Source organism: Penaeus chinensis, chromosome 7 (assembly GCF_019202785.1).
Source record: "Penaeus chinensis breed Huanghai No. 1 chromosome 7, ASM1920278v2, whole genome shotgun sequence".
In the NCBI taxonomy this organism is placed as follows: domain Eukaryota; kingdom Metazoa; phylum Arthropoda; class Malacostraca; order Decapoda; family Penaeidae; genus Penaeus; species Penaeus chinensis.
Genome location: NC_061825.1, coordinates 36,864,061 through 36,889,060, shown reverse-complemented (window position 1 = coordinate 36,889,060; position 25,000 = coordinate 36,864,061). Strand labels below are relative to the sequence as shown.

The 25,000-nt window shown below is 39.4% G+C and overlaps 1 protein-coding gene across 1 annotated transcript in view; it reads left to right on the top strand.

Annotated features, from left to right (window-relative positions):
- Positions 1-11,447: 11,447 nt before the first annotated feature.
- LOC125027109 (CD63 antigen-like) overlaps positions 11,448-25,000 on the top strand; it is a 13,987-nt gene continuing 434 nt past the window's right edge. The window contains exons 1-5 of the mRNA XM_047615937.1: positions 11,448-11,605; positions 17,017-17,205; positions 19,100-19,273; positions 24,296-24,535; positions 24,689-25,000. The exon at positions 24,689-25,000 is cut by the window's right edge and continues 434 nt beyond it. Coding sequence (XP_047471893.1) covers positions 11,531-11,605; positions 17,017-17,205; positions 19,100-19,273; positions 24,296-24,535; positions 24,689-24,754 — 744 coding nt within the window. The 5' untranslated portion in view covers positions 11,448-11,530 and the 3' untranslated portion in view covers positions 24,755-25,000. The remainder of the gene's footprint in view (positions 11,606-17,016; positions 17,206-19,099; positions 19,274-24,295; positions 24,536-24,688) is intronic.

The following is a 25,000-nucleotide window of genomic DNA, read 5'->3' as shown; positions in this document are numbered from 1 at the left end:
TCAGATAAGGATGAGCATTATAACTTTATAAATTACTCTTTTTTTTTTAGGATAAGGTAACATGTATGTCTGAGGAGTATATTTCAGTGAACATACATACACAGAATGTACATATGTGGATGCTTATCTGGTGTGTAAGAGATAATACCAAGGTTATAATATATTACAATATATGTTTTATATGCACATAGATTAGACTCCTTGCTTCTTTACAGAATATGGAATGAATGATTTTAGAATTTGACATTTTCAATAAAATTCACTTATTACACAAATTTGACAAAAAAATGCAATTGTATGTTCTTGTTATATTCTTCCATGAATGATTCAGGATATAAAAATATATCTAAGTATAGTTCCTTTACTCTAATATATCAATATATTCACACAAAGTTACATATGGTTGTTATTCTATAATGGAACAAAAACACTGCCATTATAAAATATAGTTACTCTTGGAATTCCATAACAGGAGAGTGATGATGACATAAGTCAGTGTTTAATGTCAAGGAAATAAAGCAGTCAACATACACTTGGGATTAATTATTGAGACCACACACTGTAAGGTCATTAATGCATTTCAGTGAGCATGAATGTGCTTGAGAGAATGATGTCTGAACTGTCAGGGGAATTGGTTCCATAATTGTCTCTGGAAACTGCACAAGAATATATATATATATATATATATATATATATATATATATATATATATATATACATGTATATATATAATGTTTTCTTTCTTTCTTTCTTTCTTTCTTTTTTCTTTCTTTCTGTTTTATCTTTCTTTCTATCTTTTTTCTTTCTTTCTTTCTTTCTTTCTTTCTTTCTTTCTTTCTCTCTCTTTTTTCTTTTTTTTCTTTCTTTTTCTTTCTTTTTCTTTTTTTTTCTTTCTGTCTTTCTTTCTTTCTCTTTTCTTTTTTTCTTCCTTTCTTTCTTTCTTTCTTTCTTTTTATCTTTCTTTCTGCATTTACTTGAGGATTTAAGAATTCCTTAGAAACAAAATTTGACACAACAGGAAACCTACAGGATGTGTTACCCCTAATTTGAGGTTTGGCATTTATGCTGACATCTTGCCGCGGTTTTCCATTTCCGGAAGTAAAATTTCATCTTCGTTCTTGATGAATGCACGCAGCCACACACGCACACTAATTCATAATAAAACTTTGCAAGCCCATCGGGAACACGCTCACACGCACATGTAAACGCACGCAAGCACACGCGCACACACGTACACACCGACATTAATGTGGGCAGCGAGACATCTCTTAAGATTAGTTGCTACAACTTTTTGAAACGTATTTTCATTTCTTGGCATTACGAGGGAACAGATGAAATATGTTTCTGAAGGCTTGACCACCACATACGGTCCATAATCACATTCAGTTAAAGACAACTTATGCCCTAAAGCATTTTTTTATATAACTTATGCTTAAATAGATTTTGCTGACAGTCTTCTTATGCTTTCATCTTTCAGTATGCTAATTTCCTTCAATAAAAAAAATGAAATGTATTTTATGGTCAGATTGTTCGAGAAGTATATATTTTCAGTCGATTTAATAACTTCGACATCAAATCCAAAACTTTCGTTCAGCTATTTTAATACAGATTGTGTAGTTATTTTGCTTTACTTAATAGCGCGCTTTCTCCATGTATGGATTCAGTATACTTAATTAATCAACTGTTATTGCTTTAGCCTGTTTATCTATGATGTATCGGCGTTCATTTTGTCATTGATAAAATCATTATTTTATTCAGTTTTCTAATACAAAAATGGCTTTCAAATATGTACAACCATTGTATAAGAATTAAATTCTAAATCTCGCTGACTTATAACTGTCGAGATAAGAATCTGAATCTCATATAACGCTGTACCACGAAAAGGATTGAGCCTTGTTACAAGATTTGTGAGCAGACGTGGTGTAAAAAGCGATTTTTAAATGTGCTGAAAAAAACATACAGATTCTTGAAGCTGGCTTTATTTTCGATTTTTGTTTCATCTGGCAACACAATGCAATCTTATCTTATGTATAAAATGCATTTATCAAAGATGGAAAGAATTTTCTTTTTTTTTTTTTTCTTTTTTTTTTGATTATATGCTTTGGTCTCGCCGGTTCCAAAAATAATCGCTAATCCAATTGATAACATGAATAAATTAATGTATTTGAGAGAGAGAGAGCGAGAGATTAAAAAACGAGAGAAAGCGTAATTTACAGAATCCCATTTACATAAATTGTAACATAAACATTATGAACAAATTAATATATCTGACACATGTGCCTCAGTGCAAATGCAATTTGTCTTACGGCTTAAGACATCGATTTATCAGTAAATATATAGAAAGTTCAATCATGGCTGCCAAACTCCGTACATTTTACATACATTAATCGCTTAGAAATACTTCAGTCACCTTCACTAACCATAAATTGACTGACTCCCACATCGAATAACGGAAATTATAGTCTTTAGAAAATCATCATCTGAAGACTTCGACAGGATTATCTTTATAATCTAACAAGTTCACGTACTGACATTTCATTAGAATATAAAGTAGGGATTTGTGCAAGCACATCGGTTAAATCCAAGGAAGGTCAAAATAACAGCTAACCGCTAATTAATTTAGCAGAATGTGCTACATCCGTTCAATCGTCTGTATGACTTATATTACCCCCTCCCCAACCCCTTCGGAAAACCGCTCCTGTAACAACACTAGCTAGCCCTAGCAGGAATTTCAATCTGCAGCTATACATGATATATTAATCTTTATATGACTGCACTTTTTATGCGTATTTCCATGATGTGTATATCGCATATCTGACATAAGCCAAAATTTCCGTGATTCTCTAGGCCCGCGGATCACGTGCTTTGGAAAGTACGTCTTCAAGCCCCTCAAGTTGTATGAGCCGTCGCAGCGAAGGAAGAAATCGCAGAGTGGGTAAAGTTAGGTACTGTTGAAAGTAAAAGACCCGTTGCCGGGGGGGGGGGGGGGGGGGAGCAGTGCCAAGATCTGTATAAGGTCTAAGGTGTCGTCACTTCGGATTCTGCGTAGCCCATGACATCACTTGGTGAAAACTGTAACAAACTAACCAAACACCTAAGTAGAGCCAGCTTGTTCTCGGAAGGACAGAGGCCGCTGCATTAGAGATTATAGATAGAAACCTGTGGGATGGAGCACAAGGCACAGTGTCGATAATGTTTTTTTTTTTTTTGACTGCTAGAGGCGTTCTGGTTTTATGGGTGGAGGATATGGGAAATCATGGTTATAAATAAATATGAATTTTGCATTTGATGATTACCTTTGGCTTTCTTGATTATTCTTGTATTTCATAAAATTACATTGTGATATGAAATAATTGAACAAACGTAGAGGATCAGTGGGAATGATAAATTTTATGTGACAATTTATAATGATATTTTCTATACATAAGTACTGGACAATTTTACTTAACATTTGGTCCCTTCTGTATATAAATAATTCGAATATACACTTGGAACTCTGCTCTTTGAACAAACTCTAACCAAGATAAAAGTAATGCTGGTTATTAACACAGTAAACACTGCCCACGTAAAGATAATTCAAGGTCATGAGAAGACCTTGAAAGGCAAGGTATCACTACAAAGCAACCCATTTCTCTATACCTCCATTAGCATTTTAATGTATACAGAAAAAAACGATAAAAGATAGACTGATAAATAGATACGTATACCCGTTCGAGCAAGGCGGAAAAATATGGGAGATATTTAGAATATAATCATGACAATACGTGAAGCCCGCTCCAGATGCACCGGGAAACGTATTTATATTTCAGTCAATTTTTCACAAAAATAAAAGAAAAAAAAAATTAATTTGTCAGTAGCTGGGGACTGACTAGTTACTTAATGCCAATGTAAATCAATCAATAAATAAAACAGAAGATAAGCATTTGTCCATATCTATCGTTATAAATATAACTCGCGAAGAACAGGACTGAATTAAGTGTGAACCATGCAAAGGAATATATGAAAATAATAATGATAAAGAAAGAAAGAAAGAAAACATATAATGAAGCAAAGTAATAACTAGATAATAGAATATTTGATTTAAATATATCATGTTGTACGATGGTAACTGTTTATTTAAAAATATATATATTTTTTTTTTTTAATCGTATCATGAAGGTAGTCTTAAATTAAGAATCATAATTCTTAGAAAGTACTCACTACATGTTACGAAAAAAGAATATATATATATATGTATGTTCTATGTCATGAATAATAAAATGCTTACTTTTACAATTATCTTCATATGATGATGGCTACTATTATCTGTAATATACTTTAGGTATTATTTTAAAAACGTTACAAATGATACTGCAATAATAATTAGGTTTTAATTGATTTTAAAGCCGATGTATATAAACTGCGTGTAGCTCTCGTCACCAGTTACCTCTTCCCCCTCCGCTCTCTCTCTCTCTCTCTCTTTCTTTCTCCCCCCTCTCTTTCACTTTCTTTCTTTCTCCCCCCCCCCCTCTCTCTCTCTCTCTCTCTCTCTCTCTCTCTCTCTCTCTCTCTCTCTCTCTCTCTCTCTCTCTCTCTCTCTCTCTCTCTCTCTCTCTCTCCCTCTCTCTCTCTCTCTCTCTCTCTCTCTCTCTCTCTCTCTCTCTCTCTCTCTCTCTCTCTCTCTCTCTCTCTCTCTCTCTCTCTCTCTCTCTCTCTCTCTCCCTCTCCCTCTCCCTCTCCCTCTCCCTCTCCCTTTCCCTCTCCCTCTCCTCTCTCTCTCTTTCTTTCTATCTCAACTGTGTATGACTCTCCTTCCCAATTACTTTCTTCGTATTCTCTCTTACGCCTGGCAGCGCACTCACCAACCGACCAGAGTCTGAAATTTTGAAAACATTGACCCAAAACGACGTCTGTCTGGCAGCTTTGTGGAAAGTCTAACGCGCTGAGCTTCCCATATTTAAGACCTAAAGAGTTTTAAAAGTGGTGATGGATATTCATGATATTATGCTGGGTTAAGATGATAATACAGCAGACGATAACATTACAAGATACAGTACTGTTATAAGTTATATGATTATATTGATAAAAACCCATGATCATCCACGAATACTGGTATTAGAAGAGATTTAAATACTAGGAATGTTGTTATACTTTATGATAACGATTATGGCGACTGTAACTTCAATAATAGCAGAAATAATAGAAATAAAATGGGTTAGGTATAACAATGAAAACAAGACTTTAATAGGGGTAATGATATTCAATATAAGGTTGGTGTGATCATAATTGGCAAAACTGAATATCAACTGTTAGATTGTACAAGCCAAGAAAAAGTCCAACTGATAATTGTAAATTATTATTCCAGTAAAGATCAGTTTATCATTTTCAAAAGTTGAGTAATGTTAAAGTAAATGTCTCTTTTTCTTTACATGCTAAAATGTGGGAATCCAATTGCAAAAACCTGTAGATAGCCTGTATATTGAAAATTAATGAAAATGTAAACAACTGTTGGAGTTACTTGAATTACTTACAGAAAACGTAATCAGGTTTATGGCATTGTTATATAGAAACTATTGTATCATCATAAAGCTATATTATTGATATTACCATAACCTCTTCACTACTGACACTATTATAAAGCATTATAAAGATTATAAATATTTTTCTTCATACTTTTCTCTCCCTTACAATACGTGTAGTTTTGCTTTTATTATCGTAAACGATAGTCTATCTGTTTTCATTATCTATTGTTCATATGTATTTGGATTTTATAACAGATGCTGCATAAGACCCAGTTTAGTTTAGTTAAGCAAATGCTTTTTAAAACTTAGCTCATAATTGTTAAAAGGTAAAACTGATAAAGATGAACATGTAAAAATATCCGTGAATCCTTAAGTCTGAATACTAGTCACAGATTTTATCGTAATAAGCTATTATCTCCCCCCTCATCCCTCGCTCGTTGTTAGGCTAAGCAGACGGAGACTGAGGTCTTTTCTTCTCTCCCTTTCCCTTTCCTCTTCTTCGTTCCCTTCTTCTGCCCCTTATCCTAATCATTAACTCATTTGTTTTACCCATTTCGTCACAATACTTTATCATAATGCTCTACTGGGGGGGGGGGGGTAAATTTCCACTCTATCGTTGCATTTTGAATACGACCGGAAAAAAAATGATCTGTTTGGAGATACTTATGGAGGTTGAATAACTATGACCCAGTTGGGTTGATTTGCAGATGAATATATCTTAAATATACTCATAACTGTTAAAAAACAAAACACATAAGAATGGAGTAGAGAGAGAACCTGCCTAACTTAAAGTTGTAAAATTGTTATATAACAACTCCCAGAACCAGCGTCATGATTTGAATCCTTTTAATAATCGAGTGGCCTGTTGCTGCCTATGTACACAGCTGCCGACCTGAGTGACCTGTGACCCCGAGCAGTGTCAAGACACAGCTTTTCCCGTAGCCAATGAAAGGTTTACTCTGGCCTCGAATTTACACTTATCATCAGAGTAGGTCTTATGCTATTATCCGAGTTGGGAATATGATTATAAATATTAATACTCCAACTTGATTTTTTCCCTTTAGAGTTTTGGTGGCAGGAGTCACGGACTTAATACTTCTTTTGTTATCATATATCTTATTCTGCTATTATCTCTCCTGTTCTATCATCTTTATTATAAACATGATAATCATGGTTTTCTCGTCTTTGTTTATAGCATTATTTTCTCGTTTTATAGTCATCACAGAATATACAGATTAGAAAGTGTTCGTAGTCCTACTAGTAATTAAAATAGAAAATTAATTTCAGTTGTAATTTTGTTTTACGTGTATTATTGCTTGACTTAGTTGATGTAATGAAAAATAGTGAAACCACATCTACGTGTACGAGATTTTGAAAACTTTATTAATGATCAAAATGCTGTTAATTCAACATTTCTTAATGCATAGGATATTTGGGAAGAAATAACCTAATCAAATAATTACGAAGCAGTGATAAGGAAAGCTAAATCTATAATAAAGAAAGAAAAAAGAAAAAGAAAGACAAATTTAGATGCTTTTTTGGGGGGGTATTTATTGCGTTGTTATTTAGTGGCTTTGTATATTGTGTGCATTTGTACTATTGATGTAACATTTAACAGGTTTGACCGCTGTTGAATAAACCTTGAGCGAGTGCTACGCAGTGGTATCAGTCACCCCAGACCCATTGACAAATCATAGGCGTTCTCCGGCGGCCACAAAGAGTAACTTACATCGGATAAACCTGCAGAAATGTTAAGGATTTGTATCTAATTGTTGACTCATGATTTAAACGAAGTAAAACACAGTATTTCTACGTCGCTTTTAATGACACTGCTCATTTTACCACTAGTTATATCGAAAAAAAAAACTTTCACAACATCCTTGTTGATAAGCGTGTGTGTATAACAGTAACACACACGATTGTACACATAACCTGTAATATAAGCAGCAGAATTTTAACCTTGATGTAAGTGACCTGGGTTCGACACCCAACGATACCCATCTGGTGACTGTTTGTGTGCGGGTATTTGGGGTACAGTGTATTAGGTTTCACGAGTGTTTGCGTTCTGTGCAGGTAGCGATAGCCTTTGGTAGACTCCTAGCCTATGGACGACGTAAAGTACGTGTTGGGAAGTCATAGGGAGTAGGTACTTTTTTCGAAGACAGTGTGCAAGTGACCTTAAGACTTCATATATTTATATATATATATATATATATATATATATAATGTATATGTGCGTGTGTGAATATAATGTATTTACACACACACACACACACACATAGCGAGAGTGAGAGAGAGAGAGAGAGAGAGAGAGAGAGAGAGAGAGAGAGAGAGAGAGAGAGAGAGAGAGAGAGAGAGAGGGAGAGAGAGAGAGAGGGAGGGAGAGAGAGTGAGAGAGAGAGAGAGAGAGAGAGAGAGAGAGAGAGAGAGAGAGAGAGAGAGAGAGAGAGAGAGAGAGAGAGAGAGAGAGAGAGAGAGAGAGAGAGAGAGAGAGAGAGAGAGAGAGAGAGAGAGAGAGAGAGAGAGAGAGAGAGGAGGGGGGGGGGGCGTATGCATATGTGTAAACGCATTTATTTATCTATCTGAGTATGTATCTATCGGTGTATGTATGTACAGGTGTGATAAGCATCACGAAAACAGAAAGCCATGTCAAGGTTAGCTTGTTTCGCCGTGAGTCTGTACCAGTGATGTACCAACAGTCTAGTTTCCTGTCTTCTTTGCCTGTCTGACTGACAAAAAAGAGAATTCAGTTCAGTGAAGGCTTGCGTCGGCAGGGCCTTACAATATGTGGCCCGCATCATGTTTGGACGGTAAAAGGTCGATTTGTCTGAAAGCGGCTTGCGTTAAGTTGTGTGATCAGGCAGTCATTAAAATCATCAAATGCTATCACAGTCATGATACACGTCAGAGGTAGTTTCCTGTTTGATTGACAAAGAGGGAGATTGTGTCCACGTAAACAAGTGGCACAATCTCCCTAGATCCCTTTCAGATAAATCGATTTTTCGCCGGCACAGCGTTGTGCTTTCAAATAATTATTGGCATTACTTAAGGCTTACGGCCTTCTCATCACGACGCGCCGTGCTGATGCTCACGTCGCGGGGAGTACATAAGGTTGTTTGGCCCATTACAAATACCTCGATTATTCGCCGTACTCTCTCATGTACTCAGACTCTCGTCGAGTACATTACATCGTCTGTCTCATTCCTGGTACACGGTTGCTTCTGTCTGTGCGAGTTGGAGGAAACATCGAGAACGTCGGGACCGGTGATTAGTCAGGGTTTAAATTAAGCAATGCAGGAGGGGCAAATTCACAGATGGCGAGGAAGGAGAGGAGTATTAGTTACCTTCTTTCTAGTAATCATAGTGGCCGGTTGTGGCTTGAGGGGGAATAGAGGAAGGGGTCAGGAGGTGGGATGCCTTTAAAGCTTAACAGCAACGGTGAATAAAGGATACTTGAAATCCTATGTCCATTCAGGCAATAACCAATGCCTCATCGCTACTGTAAGAGGCTGCTCTGGCCCTCGCCCCTCGGAGGGAGGGATGCTTGCCTTCGTAAATGTCACTGAAGCGAACTGAACGGCAGGCATCGAAAAGCAGATACTTCTGAAGCAGGTTCATTGGTCATGGGATGTGTAAAGTTCGATCATCGCAGGTCACACACACACACACACACACACACACACACACACACACACACACACACACACACACACACACACACACACACACACACACACACACACCGAACGCCACTCATCTGTAACCGACTCCCCTTCCTGCTTAATTGCTTGACAAAATCTATATAAGTATCTATAGACCTTGCTCCCTAACACATACTTCTCGGGTCAACCGTGTGAACTGTCATCTCTATATACTATATCTATCTATCAATCTGTATGTCTATCTACACACACACACACGCGCGCGCGCACGCCCGTATATTTAAGAGAGTAATGTATAAACTCTTCGTATTCGTATTTACCTAAATAACATTGTAGAGCATAAATGTACTTTTACATCATTTTCAGAACTACCATGATTTGCATTGTACCTTTGTCCAATATTACATTACAGAAGTTCAACAAACCTAAACATCAAAGACACGATATACACGGAAGCAACTGTTCTTATGACTTGCTGTTAAACCGACTCAAAGATGATGATTTTGACTTTTACGTCTGTGCCTCTTACATTCTTGAGCAATTTTGTCAACATCTCGTTCACAACGTGTTTAAACTTCCTTCTTGTGTATTCCTTGCATCACCAAAGCAGGACACCTGACGAGGCACACAGTATGGTCGATTTTGGAGCACATGACCAAGGCCGTGTCAACTCGTGACTATGACAAAGCTGAAATTGCGCAAGGGAATAATGTGACTCATGTGATCTACAGGGCGTTTTCTCTTTTCATGTTTGTGTAAGTTTTAAGTCACATGTGTGCTCTGTGAGTGATAGCTTATTATCACACGAATGACGCATTTACAGTAGCACCTTGTTTACGTGTTCCACTTCCTCCTTGATTTAACTGAAGGTCTTCCCGTCCTTGCTTGGCTCCTTAGTGACAGCAACACTTTGTCTTCTTCTGCACGACGGCACAAACAACAGCAGCAACCGTACTTAGGACAGGGTCAATGAGCCCTTTGAATGTCTTTAATATCGATAAATGCCCGTGAATGATCCTGTTATTCACAAATCGGTATGTGTGTCTGCAAACACACACACACACACACACACACACACACACACACACACACACACACACACACACACACACACACACACACACACACACACACACACACACACACACACACTCAGATATATATACATACATACATACATAAATAATATACATACATATATACTTAAATACATATACATACATACATACGCATATATATATAGATTGATAGATAGGTAAATTGATAGATATACATAAACATATAGATAGACAGATATAGGTTTATAGAGATATAAGAAGGTAGACAGATAGACATATGGACATGTATGTAAACGCGCACACACACACACACACACACACACACACACACACACACACACACACACACACACACACACACACACACACACACACACACACCACTCTAGATCTATCTGTCTTAATCGTCTCTGTCTGTGTCTGTCTGTCGCTCTGCCTGCCTGTTTCCTTCTATGATACCGACTTATACATCATCTGCTTATCATCAAAAAAGTTCTCACGATAAGATTAATCCTTCCCACAGCGAAATCAACATAGTTACATTGACATTTCAGTTATACTTAAACGTGGAAAAATCGTTATTATTTATATTATTTATTTATTGATTGATTTCAAAAGGGATTATTAATACCATTATATCGGAAAAGAAAAAGGACAGTTCTTGGCATAGTTCCCTTCCGTGTCTACTAATGTAATAGTAATAATAAAAAAAAACAGTTAAATTTAAAAAAAGAACAACAAAGAATGCTCATGCTGAATGTCTGTCATATGCGTTCAATTACGTGGGCCGTTTTTTCCTTCTTTTTTTTTTCTTAAGTCTTAGATGACGTGATGCAATATCGATGAATTGATCATGTTTTACTTCATGACACCCGCTATGTTATCCGTTGGATCATTCTTATCGTTAACCGTTATCAGGCAAAGGTGATCTGTCTCTAATTATTCAACTATTGTATCACAGAACTAGTTCATGAGTTATCGTACCTCAGGCGCCTTCGCGATCATGTGACTGTGAGTTGACAAACTGTCACTGCCAGACGTACATACTATACTATTCAAATAACAGTAAGGATGTGAAATAAAATATAAATAAATAAAAAGATAACCTTAATCGATTGTTTTAAATATATAAACAAGAGATATATATGTCTCATGTTCTGTAAATAAAATTAGTCCTCCAAAAGATCCATACGGTACGACGACTTCCACGTGCGAATAAGCGGCGCAGAATGTCCGGCTGACAGGCAGTCGCCAGTTTAACTCAGAGTGTGAAAGAGGAAGCAGCTGCCGAAACTAACTACTAAAAAAAATGGCGGAAAGTAATTTAGGATGTGGCCCGCTCACAATCAAGTACCTGGTCTTCATCTTCAATTTCATCTTCTTCGTAAGTATATCCCGAGTTCGTGCATCGAACAGCTAACGACGCCTCAAACGTGGCGAAACCACGAGGCTCAGGCAGGCAAATCTTTCCTAAAATGTACAAATCTCACCCAAATTACCACAACAAACCCACACCACCCAATCAGACAATCACACACAATACCATTCCAAAATATTGCATACAAAACGACCCCCCCCCCCGCCCTCTCGCTGTATTACATTTCCTAAACCAAAATTAAAAAAAAAAAAACTTACCCCCCCTCTGCTACATTTCCTAAAACCCCACATTTTCCCCTTAACTCCCCCCCCCCCCAATTCCCCCTTTTGTATTACCGAGAACCCAAACTTCCCCATTGCCAAGAATGCAACTTCCTGCGTAGTGGAAATGGCATCGGTGGCGGCAGGTGTGCGTCTGACGGGGAAACGGGGACGCCTTTCGTCCGCAAGTGTGTGTGTGTGTGTGTTGGGGGAAGGAAGGGGGGGGGGGGTTGAACAGCTGTCTGAGAGGAGAGGGGCAGAGTATAAGGATAAGGAGAGGGAGAGGGGCAGAGGATAAGGAGAGCGAGAGGGAGAGGCAGAGGATAAGGAGAGGGAGAGGGAGAGGGGCAGAGGATAAGGAGAGGGAGAGGGGCAGAGGATAAGGATAAGGAGAGGGAGAGGGGCAGAGGATAAGGAGAGGGAGAGGGGCAGAGGATAAGGATAAGGAGAGGGAGAGGGGCAGAGGATAAGGATAAGGAGAGGGAGAGGGGCAGAGGATAAGGATAAGGAGAGGGAGAGGGGCAGAGGATAAGGATAAGGAGAGGGAGAGGGGCAGAGGATAAGGATAAGGAGAGGGAGAGGGGCAGAGGATAAGGAGAGGGAGAGGGGCAGAGGATAAGGAGAGGGAGAGGGGCAGAGGATAAGGAGAGGGAGAGGGGCAGAGGATAAGGAGAGGGAGAGGGGCAGAGGATAAGGATAAGGAGAGGGAGAGGGGCAGAGGATAAGGAGAGGGAGAGGGGCAGAGGATAAGGAGAGGGAGAGGGGCAGAGGATAAGGAGAGGGAGAGGGGCAGAGGATAAGGAGAGGGAGAGGGGCAGAGGATAAGGAGAGGGAGAGGGGCAGAGGATAAGGAGAGGGAGAGGGGCAGAGGATAAGGAGAGGGAGAGGGGCAGAGGATAAGGAGAGGGAGAGGGGCAGAGGATAAGGAGAGGGAGAGGGGCAGAGGATAAGGAGAGGGAGAGGGGCAGAGGATAAGGAGAGGGAGAGGGGCAGAGGATAAGGAGAGGGAGAGGGGCAGAGGATAAGGAGAGGGAGAGGGGCAGAGGATAAGGAGAGGGAGAGGGGCAGAGGATAAGGAGAGGGAGAGGGGCAGAGGATAATGAGGAGAGGGAGAGGGGCAGAGGATAAGAATGAGGGAGAGGGAGAGGGGCAGAGGATAAGAATGAGGGAGAGGGAGAGGGGCAGAGGATAAGAATGAGGGAGAGGGAGAGGGGCAGAGGATAAGGAGAGGGAGAGGGGCAGAGGATAAGGAGAGGGAGAGGGGCAGAGGATAAGGAGAGGGAGAGGGGCAGAGGATAAGGAGAGGGAGAGGGGCAGAGGATAAGGAGAGGGAGAGGGGCAGAGGATAAGGAGAGGGAGAGGGACAGAGGATAAGGAGAGGGAGAGGGGCAGAGGATGAGGGAGAGGGAGAGGGGCAGAGGATAAGAATGAGGGAGAGGGAGAGGGAGAGGGGCAGAGGATAAGAATGAGGGAGAGGGAGAGGGGCAGAGGATAAGAATGAGGGAGAGGGAGAGGGGCAGAGGATAAGGATAAGGAGAGGGACAGGGAGAGAGAGGATAGTGAGAGGGAGGGAGACAGGGAGAGGGAGGGAGACAGGGAGAGGGAGGGAGACAGGGAGAGAGAGGATAGTGAGAGGGAGGGAGACGGGGAGAGGGAGGGAGACAGGGAGAGAGAGGATAGTGAGAGGGAGGGAGACAGGGAGAGGGAGGATGAGGAGACAGGGAGAGGGAGGATGAGGAGACAGGGAGAGGGAGGATGAGGAGACAGGGAGAGGGAGGATGAGGAGACAGGGAGAGGGAGGATGAGGAGACAGGGAGAGGGAGGATGAGGAGACAGGGAGAGGGAGGATGAGGAGACAGGGAGAGGGAGGATGAGGAGACAGGGAGAGGGAGGATGAGGAGACAGGGAGAGGGAGGATGAGGAGACAGGGAGAGGGAGGATGAGGAGACAGGGAGAGGGAGGATGAGGAGACAGGGAGAGGGAGGATGAGGAGACAGGGAGAGGGAGGATGAGGAGACAGGGAGAGGGAGGATGAGGAGACAGGGAGAGGGAGGATGAGGAGACAGGGAGAGGGAGGATGAGGAGACAGGGAGAGGGAGGATGAGGAGACAGGGAGAGGGAGGATGAGGAGACAGGGAGAGGGAGGATGAGGAGACAGGGGGAGGGAGGATGAGGAGACAGGGGGAGGGAGGATGAGGAGACAGGGGGAGGGAGGATGAGGAGACAGGGGGAGGGAGGATGAGGAGACAGGGGGAGGGAGGATGAGGAGACAGGGGGAGGGAGGATGAGGAGACAGGGGGAGGGAGGATGAGGAGACAGGGGGAGGGAGGATGAGGAGACAGGGGGAGGGAGGATGAGGAGACAGGGGGAGGGAGGATGAGGAGACAGGGGGAGGGAGGATGAGGAGACGGGGAGGGAGGGGGAGGAGACAGGGGGAGGGAGGGTGAGGAGACAGGGGGAGGGAGGGTGAGGAGACAGGGGGAGGGAGGGTGAGGAGACAGGGGGAGGGAGGGTGAGGAGACAGGGGGAGGGAGGGTGAGGAGACAGGGGGAGGGAGGGTGAGGAGACAGGGGGAGGGAGGGTGAGGAGACAGGGAGAGGGAGGGATTGAAATTGAGCTTGCTATCTGTGACAGCTGTACCATACGGAGGGAAGGAGGTAGAATGGGAGGAAGTGATAGAGAAGGGGTAAAGGAAAGCAGGAAGAGAGGGTACGAGTGAGTTTGGGAAGAGGAGAGGGTTGACAGAGAAGAGCAAGATAGCCTAGTTTAAGAAGGAAGAGAGGAAGAGTAGGCTTAATATTTTGACCAATCAGTATTATTGATCATTATCATCATATAATTTTGCATTGCATATTTAATTGTGATATTAAACTTGCCTTCAACTTCTTGTTTCCCATGAGAGCACTGAAAGTGGAGTTGTAGCCAAGGGTACCATTAACTCGGTAGGTTATTTTGGCTGCAATATATCCTAGTGTTCAAGTTGCATTGCCCCCCCCCCCCTCCCTCCCTCAAGATATTATGAAAGTAAGATTTGCAAATAGTTGACAAGAAGTTAAGATTTCTTAAAAAAAAAAAAAAAAAAAAAGCAATGCAAAGCACAGCATGTAATCTATTTGAAATCTGCTCACGTTAAGATATTTTACTTACGTTTTCCATTCTGAATAAAGTACATTCCATCTCTGTGCGTTTTAAATATATTGTGATAGATTGCTATCAAAAGGAAAATTCCAGCATGTTCTATTTTGCTCTGATTGAGAGTTGTGGTGTTTGCCAGCTGTGTTACTCATGATAACCGGGACGTGTGTTTTTAGTACCATCAAGCATTATACATTAAATAAGGACATGTTTTTTATATATATGTAATATATAATTTATTTATTTATTTATTTATTTATTTATTTATTTATTTATTTAGGAACTTCTGTCTGCCATTTATTTGTAATTATTCAAACCTTAGGATGGAATCCAGGAGGATTTAAAAATTTGTGCATTGTGGGTTTTGTACTATTGTAATTATGTAAAATGAATTTGGTTTGTTAGATAGTGCTGCCAAGTGTAAAGCCATCTTGCACTATTAGTTATGCATGACATTTATATGAAATAGCTTGTCTAAGTATTGAAAGCTCTTTAGCACAGTAAACATGCCACACATTGAGAAACAGTCACCTGAACTTGTATATATCTTGAAGGTACCTGAAAGACATGTACTATTTACCATGTAGATTTGTGAAGTATAGACCTCCTAGATCTTGCCTTGACGGAGGTAGCTGAATGGCTCAGAAGTCTTCTACCCGGGGAGTGGAGTAGGGTCAGGCAGCCTCCCAAATTATGCTACCTAGCCCCACAGATGTTCAAACACATGTGCTGTAACCTTTCAGTGGAGAAATCTCAAGATTTTTATTTATTTTTTTTTATTTTTTATTTTTTTTTTTACCTTTTTTCGTCATAGAAGTTTTTACTATTCAGAAATATATTTCCATTGTTCACTAATGTGGGTGTCAGGTTGGGTTGTAATAGAAAGCTACACAGTAAAGAATTGTCTCTTGGCATTTTTTTAAAATTCTATTATTGGTGAAGGGGTTTTGAATAAAGTGACGGTGCCAATTGGAAAAGATTTTCTTGTGTGAACCTTGACATTGGTTTTCAAAATTGGGTACAATGTATTATTTATATTCACTAAAAATGTGTTCAGGTGTACGTGGATAACTTTCAAACTTCAGTCAAACTTATCTGCATATATAGTTATGAATGTATTTAGGCTATTATATATGGCTATATGTAGATGTGTGTGAGGGTGGGTGTGGACAAAGCTTTTCTTTGTTGCTTCCTGTGAGTTGAAACCATAGCATTCAGGTCAGTACATATGGCTTCAGCGCTAGTGGCCTAATATTGGTTGGTACATATAGGAAGGGATGAACCTCATTTTAAGTTTTTTTTTTTTTTTTTTTTTTTTTTTATTCCTCCCCCTCCCTATCCCTCTCCCTCTCCCTCCCCCTCCCCCTCCCCCTCCCCCTCCCTATCCCTATCCCTATCCCTCTCCCTCACCCTCCCCCTCTCCCTCCCCCTCCCCCTCTCCCTCCCCCTCCCTCTCTCCCTCCCTCTCTCCCTCCCCCTCCCTCCCTCCCCCTCCCTCCCTCCCTCCCTCCCTCCCTCCCTCTCTCTCTCTCTCTCTCTCTCTCTCTCTCTCTCTCTCTCTCTCTCTCTCTCTCTCTCTCTCTCTCTCTCTCTCTCTCTCTCTCTCTCTCTCTCTCTCTCTCTCTCTCTCTCTCTCTCTCTCTCTCTCTCTCGCTCTCTCTCTCTCTCTCTCTCTCTCTCTCTCTCTCTCTCTCTCTCTCTCTCTCTCTCTCTCTCTCTCTCTCGCTCGCTCGCTCGCTCGCTCTCTCTCTCGCTCTCGCTCTCTCTCTCGCTCTCTCTCTCGCTCTCTCTCTCGCTCTCTCTCTCGCTCTCTCGCTCGCTCTCTCGCTCGCTCTCTCTCTCTCTCTCTCTCTCTCTCTCTCTCTCTCTCTCTCTCTCTCTCTCTCTCTCTCTCTCTCTCTCTCTCTCTCTCTCTCTCTCTCTCTCTCTCGGTTGTAAAAACACTGTATTAAGGTCAGAGGCCCAAGAGTACCAGAATGCTTCTTGTTTCTGTTTGTCTCATCTGTTTTCTTTGCCTTCCAGTTGTCCGGGATCATCCTGATTGCCGTAGGGGTGGTCGCCCAAGTCTTCTTCAGCTCGTACCTGCAGTTCTTTGATGGCAAGTTTGAGACTCCTGCCATTGGGATCATCATCTTGGGCACCGTCATCCTGATCGTGTCCTTCTTCGGTTGCTGCGGAGCCAAGAAGGAGAATGTCTGCATGCTGCGTACGGTAAGCATTTTCACCCCCGTGGTTTCTCTGTGGTGTATTAGGGTTCTCTACTTTATTTTTAATAATTTCAGTTATGGTTTGAGGAGAATCTGTTCAGTTGAGAGAGACGGAGATGTTTACACCTCGTATTTTAATTTTCCTTAAAGAAAATGATAAAAACTAGGACTTCAGTTATGGTATTTAATGAAAGTATGAAGAGTGAGATTATGTTGAAAAATGGTTTTCATTTAGACTTAGGGGTAATTTTAAGTATTTAATGTTGGGGTCAAAACTAAAGGAATTTGGCTGCATTACCAAAAAATATAGATGTAGTTGGTTTGGACAATGATCCTTAAAGTGCATAATTTGTGCCTTCCATTGAACCTGCCTGAACACGCTGCATGAGAAATATACAGAACTGGTTAATAATGATCTTGATAATCTTAATGATTCTTATGATAATAATAATAGTAATAATGATGGTAATGATAATGTTTTGGATGTGAAAATGTTCTCATTCTTACTTTTTTCTACAATTGTTGCAATGAACACTTCCAAGACATTTCATTTAGGACAGTGACACTTGTCTGTATAATAGGAGCAAAGAAACTGCCATAAACAAAATACTGTTCATGGGTTCCGAAAGGCCCTGATGTTCAGTGACTTGTTGATACTTTTGAGTATTTATAAGGCCAGAATTTAGTACTATGGATTCAATAGTATTATGAAATATTTCTTAATCTTTCCTTTTGACCTTCTATAGTTTTTGCAGGTAACTTGTGTTTATAATATTAACCTTTGTATGCCTGCCGGTACATGTACTCCCCCACTGTAGTTGATACTGTTTTTGATATTGCTATCATTATGATTCTAATAATGTTATTGAAAGACTAACTAAAATGAAGATCAAAAATTAAGGAAAAGAGAAAACATGTGATGTAATTTGGACTAGGGATTGACATCTTGGTGATTAAGTACTTGTAGAGTCATCTACGTGTACACACAATAAGTAAACTACATTCACAGTGGACATGGCACATATATGATGCCATCCCAGCAAAAAGAGGTTAATCCCTTTTAAATATTTCAATAATCAATGTATTTTCATCCTCTAAAGATATTTGTCAATATATATTCATATCTTACTATTTGAAAAGAACTTCTTTTTATTGAAATCTGTTGTGTGTTATAGAAGTCTGATTTTCTATGTCAAAACATGGCCACAGTAATCAAAAGGAGGTGAATTAGAATTTAGTTCATCTCATTAGTGTTCAGTATAGAACAAGTGAGTGTATTACTGTGCAGATTCAGCTCTCTAACTAGTGTCTATTATTATTTTCTTCAAATGCCTTTGAAAAATTGATCAAGATTCTTCCAAGTGTCTTTTAACAAATGTATGGGTTTCACTTCCTAACAACTAGAATTGTCATTACTAGTCATGTATACAGAAATTAATTCAATATCTCTAGGTGGAACATTAACCCACTGATACTTTGTTGGCATGATGTACATGTCATGTCCCTATATTTTAGTTTATTAATTTTGCTTACACATAGATACAAGATTCAGTTACTAGTCACTAAAATTCTTATTGCCATAACCATTGATGATAACCTTATAATAATCCCAGTGGCAGTAATAGTAAGAACAGTATTGGTATGAATTGTATTAGAATAAAAACAAAATGGTTTTCCAAAAAGTTTGTCTAGAAATTGGGTATATCAGGAGAGGGCGGGTAGGCCTACTTATTGACTCCTTTGTAACCTAAGTGCTTGTGAGTGATCTGTGTAAACACAGTTCACAAATCAAAATTATAATTGACTGTGCAATTACCCAGGGCCATTGGGTTTTGACACTGTATATAGTGTATTGTAAATATATTCATTTCTCATAAAAAAATATTTTTCATTTTCAGTTCTCCTTGCTGATGGTGGTTGTGCTGCTGTGTGAGATTGCCGCAGGCATTACTGTGGCTGTCATGCGGCCACAGGTTGAGGAGCTGGTCAAGAACAACATGGATAAGACCATGGACCAATACGGCAGCCCCAAGAACCTCGTCACCAAGACCTGGGATGATCTGCAGAAGAACGTGAGTATCTACCTTTGATGATGTGTGTGTGTGTTCGAAAGTGCGTGGCAAAGGAAGCTTTTATTTGAGGGGTTAGATATTTCTAACTTTTCATGGCTTTATTATTCTTGTGTGATTGAGATTTTTGGAATAGTTTAGTTCATTTTGGGTTGAGAAAGAGGAAGAAAGAGTGAAATACTGTGTTATGTGGTCCTTGTTCAGTATGTTATTTGCAGAAATTTGATTTTTTTTTATGTAGTTACAGAACTCCACAAATTGTTTGTTTTTTTATACAGCTCACATTTATCAGAAAAATGTGAAAACAGTACAATAAACATGTCACAACCACAGATTTTCTGATATAAAGAGACCAGTTCAGTTTTCTTCAATCAGAAATTGACCTGAGTGTGGATACAGGATATTTGGATTTTAAAGTAGCTGTACAATCTCCTTTAGCTATACCATATATATATATATATATATATATATATATATATATATATATATATATATATATATATATATATATGTATGTATGTACACACTGCTCTGTTGCTGTGGATTAATGTATTCATACTGTTGTTGATATATTGCATTAACCCATTCACCCCGGACCTTTCCGCTTGTCGCTGAACCCTGCTCCCGGGAATAGTTGCCAGCCATGTGGGCCCCCGCTACAGGAATTTTTCTGTCGCTAGGTGGCTGTGCAAAGACCATCATATCAATTTTGCAGGAATCTGGTCATAGATTTTGTAGTAAAGTTTGATTTTATATAAGGGTAATGTGTAGAAACTGCACTTTTTTCATGGCGTTTTCTAGGCATCCTTTCGCCTTTGTATTGAGGAGAGATACTGAATCGCTTCCAAGTTGTCTATATTAACAGATGACATCAACACTTTGATGCTAAAAGTTAGTGTTGTTTTTGAGCGAGAGGTCAAGCTGTGGACTTTTTTTTTTTTCCTTTCAAACTTTCAAATGAAGCAAAATATGAAGCACAGCAGCAAGCCAAATATCCTTTTAATACTCAGAAGTAGTGCATTGTCCAAATGAGAGATCAAACCATGTTTTTTTTTTTTTATTTCATACAACAGAAAAGGAAGAAAAGCAGAATTGAATGTAGATTCTCTTTGATGCTAAAAAATAGCTTTGTATTTATATGAGAGGTCACACTGTGTAAGTTTAGTGTTTTCTTTTCTTTCATATGAGACTTATAAGAGAGAATAGAGTGCATTAAGCTTGCTTATGAATTATATAAGAGGCCAGAATGTGGACTTAGCTGCCTTTTTCAATTACCAAAAGGAGCACAAGAAACAGAATTGTACCCGTCACCATTTTTATTATTTTTATGATGACACGTCATAAATAATTACGTCATAATTACTAACGTCACATAATTTTCAACCAGTCAAGTAAAACCATCAGCAGAGCCATCTAAAAAAGTAAATAAATAAATAAATAAATAAATAAACAGTCCGTCTGTAGTCAGTCATCATGGCAAAAACACGTGCCAAATGTTATGGGGCCTGTAGAAGCCATGGGAAGATTAGATGCTATATGTGTCGGGGTCCATTATGAGCATGGCAAGAATAGATGCCACATGGGGCAAATGGGTCAATGAAGATATTCTCTTTTTAGATATTTTTTGCTTTCCAATTAATATTTTGGCTACTGGCAGTTTTACTTTTCGCTTTCCTGTTCTTTCTTGATAGATTTCTTGTAGTAGAAATAGTAGTAAGAGTAGAAAGAAAAGAAAAGAAAAGAAAAGAAAAGAAAAAGTTTGATATATTACTGTAACTGAAAAGCCTGTTTTTCACTCTGAAGTTTAGTACGTAAGTGGTCAAGGAAATGTCTTCAACGCACTGTATTTGTCTGACTCACTTGAGGTGTAAGACAGGTCTATAAACTCTATTTAGAACAGTAGCAAAATTTGTCACTTGCAAACCTGAAGAAGAAAGAGATACCAGTAAACTTAAATAAACTATTCAGTAGTTAGATGTTAATGAATTGTATATCTAAATGCAAGGTAAGGTTAAGAGGGTCAGAAGTAATTGTTATCAGTGTTTAACTGCATGGGTACATTTGGTCAGCTTGAAGGCTGTAATAATATAGTAAAAAAAATTTTTTTGCTCCATGCCACTTTAATTAGTGACCTGTGATAAAATGCCGAATATTCTTGTAATGGGTGCCATGAATTGCCTCGTGGGAATTGACGAGATTAGCAGTGTAAATCAGGAGGCCATGCCTGCTCCATGCCTCCATTCACCTCAGGACTCATTCCTTCCTTTATTTTATCAATTGATTGCCAAAAAGTCAATAAGAATATTGTCGAAGGATAACTTAGATAGTAAGTTATTAACACTTATCTTGAACTGGGATTCATATACTATCAGGACTAGATTTCTTCATGACTGTCAGCTAATAAGAATTTAAGTCTACATTTTCTTTTCTTTTCTTTTTGCCCTCTGGTACTGTGACATCTCATTCAATCTTGCATCTCCTAAGACTGTGTTGTCAACAAGAGCAAACACATCTTGGGGCCTATGATGTTGCTGTATTCTGGTTGGTTCTTGCACCAAATTGCTTCCACCGAGAAAATCTCATCTGTTTGAATTGAACTTCGTCACTCGCAGTCCTCTATTCTATATTTTTGTTCTACCTTATCAAGTTCAGGCCAAAATGGTGCTTCCATACATTTTGTTGCAAATATACCAACCACAGTTTTCTTGCATAGAAGGTCTTGAGAAACTGCAGTGAACCTTAATGCGATGTCACAGGGTTTTGTTTGCTGAGAAAACTTCAATTTAGGAAGGTTGTTTCATTCAAAGTATTTTCTACAGATTTCAGATTATCTGTTGGATTTTCATGCTTGTCAGGCTACACTGCACTGACACTTTTTGCAACCTGCTCATTTTGCAAGTTCCCCCATGAAGGGAAAGAGGGAAGGCATTCCATTTGGGTCAGATCATACCACAGAAGATTACAAGACTATTAAGGTGCCTCAGGTTTTGCAATGAGAAAGAATTTCTTGCCAATATTATATAAAGAACTCTTAGTCTGTATAAGTACCAAATGATAATGTATAGGGTAACCTCTTGACACTGGGATTGAATGTGTGCATACACTGGTCACTTTGCTTTTGTTTTCTAGACAAACAAAGAGTAATGAAAGCACTTGTTCAATAAGGACTTGGTTACCATGCCTACATGACCTTGCCTATTTACCTTGGTCCTTGAATTATTGGAGAGAATGGTTTTAAGTTAGTACTCTCTGTTGTTAATATTACAATTATAGTAAGGCAAATCGCGATCATGATGAAAATGTTGAAATAATTATACAAATAAAAATATAAAGTTAAACCACAAAATTCAAGAAATGGGGTAAACAAGTAGCTCTAGTAATTGCCTTCTTGGTGATCAGGCATTTGTGATGCCATCTAAATATAAATAATAGAATTTAACAAAAATGCAGGGGACACTGTATTTGCTGGTGCTTTGTTAAAGTACTCTGTATAAACATTAGCTTAATAGATAAGAAAATAAGAGTGGCATGATACTACCTCCTTCACTCAAGCTGTTGAGCACATGGTTTGTTGCAATGTAAGTGTTCTAATTAGCAGTGGTAACTCAAAATTTTACAACAAGGTGAGTTGTATAGGAGGTTAGATGAGAAAGTTTGCCTGAGAAATTGTAGGAAAATCCCAGAGCCATGCTTCAGAGACAGGCCTTTAAGTTTAACCCCTTGGTGACGGGTGAAGAAAAGTAAAAAAAACTTAATGGCAATGTGCTGACTTTGAGCGCGGGAGTTTGGTACATCAAGCCGAATCACAGCGGTGTACAGCCGCACGCCACATTTTGAGCGGTTTGTTATGACATCTAGAGACGTGACCCAGCGTGAAGGGGTTAATTTGTCAAAGAAATTTCTATTCTATTCTGTTCTAGTGAATACTGGAGCAGGTGTCTTCCTGCCTTTGCTCTTGTAATGATTGTTTACCAGTATATAAACTTGAGGCATTTCCCTTGTGGGTGTTCTTTAAATGCACTGTCAGGTCGTGATGTTGGCAACTATTTTTTTTAACCTAATACAGTTTTGTTGCCAGGTCTAAAGTGTGAAATTTAAAAATCAAAAGTTTAGAGTGTTTAAGCATGAAAACTGTTATGTGCAGTAGAATTTCTGATTACTATTTTTAGACATTAGGTTTAGATGATATGTGTCATATTTAGCTTGAGTTTTTTTTTTTTTTTTTATTATATACAATTCCAATATGAGACATTTACTTTATTAACAATATAAGCACCTGATTTTGATCCCACGTACCCAGGAAAATTTACTTTAGTATTCTGTGAAATGTCTGCACATAGATGGCTCCACAAGGGCTTAGCCACCAAGGAGTCAATTGATAGACTTTGTGACCTCACCTGATTTCACCTTTCCTTGAGTTTGCGGGGAGGGGGAACTTTTTTTTTTTTTTTAATACTAATTTTATCAATGTTGGTGCTGTTATCATTATAGACATAATTATAAAGTGCCAGAAAATATATTCAAAAAATCAAAGAAGAGGGTAAACAGGTGAGATAGCTAGTACTAGTAATTGGTGACTTAATACTTGTGGAGCCATGTGTGTGTTACGACAATAAACTAAAGTGGGCATGGCATGCACACACATGCCACCCTTGGCAGCATGGAGTTAAGAGTATTGTGTGTATCATTATCTTCAGTGAATTGCTTTCCTCTGTGAAAGCCCTTTCTCCTGGGCTGTATTCATAGTGGCCTGGGCCCCGCTGCCGGGGGATTGTGTCGGCACCACAGTGTGTGTGGCATGATCATACATGCCCACAGAAAACGGGATTAGTGCTCCATGGCAGGTATACACATACCACCCAGAATATAGTCCAGGCATGCCATGTCATATATGTATATGCCACCTGGCGGGAATGTGTTAAGCACATTTTATGGTTTACCTAACCTTAAACCAGGCATACTCTCAAAATCTTTAGTCTACTTTCTAGTGTGCATATCTTTGAAGCAAGTTGTCTTCTGTTTCAGTACCATTGCTGTGGAACAGACAACTACACCGAGTGGGAAAACACTACCTATGGAAAGAATGTCACTGGAGTACCTGACTCGTGCTGCAAGATTATTTCTGAGGGATGTGGCAATAATATCTTCTCTCTCAACAAGACGGAAGCCATCTTTACTGATGGTTGCTACACTGCCCTCAATGACTCAGCAATGCGCAACATTGGTGCCATTATTGGAGGTGCAATTGCTCTTGCTCTGCTGCAGGTATGTATAATACAGTTCATGTATAGGTCATGTTATAGTGCAATCATTTGTACTTTTGGAACTTGTTTTAAAAAGTTTCTTTTTTTGATGCCCAACTTGGCAATGTAGTTCACATTTACATTCAGAAACAATATATCTTGATTTACTTCACAGATGGTTGGCGTTTGGATGTCACACTGTCTAGTCCGAGCAGTGAAGGAGCGGTACGAAATCTTGTAAACGACGAAAGGAGTTCATCCCCTCAACAGTATTACGAAACAGCTGGCTCCCAGACTGCTGTGCCAAACATGCATATAGGAAGGGGGTACTGGTCACATGAAAGCCTGATCTTATGCAAGACCATTTGCCGTATATTTCGTGGTCCTTCTTCTTTTTATTTTGACATGTGAATTTTTATTGGCCTTTGGTTCCTTCATCAAGAAAGAATTCCAAAATGAAACAGATCTAGGTTTTAGTGGTACAGGT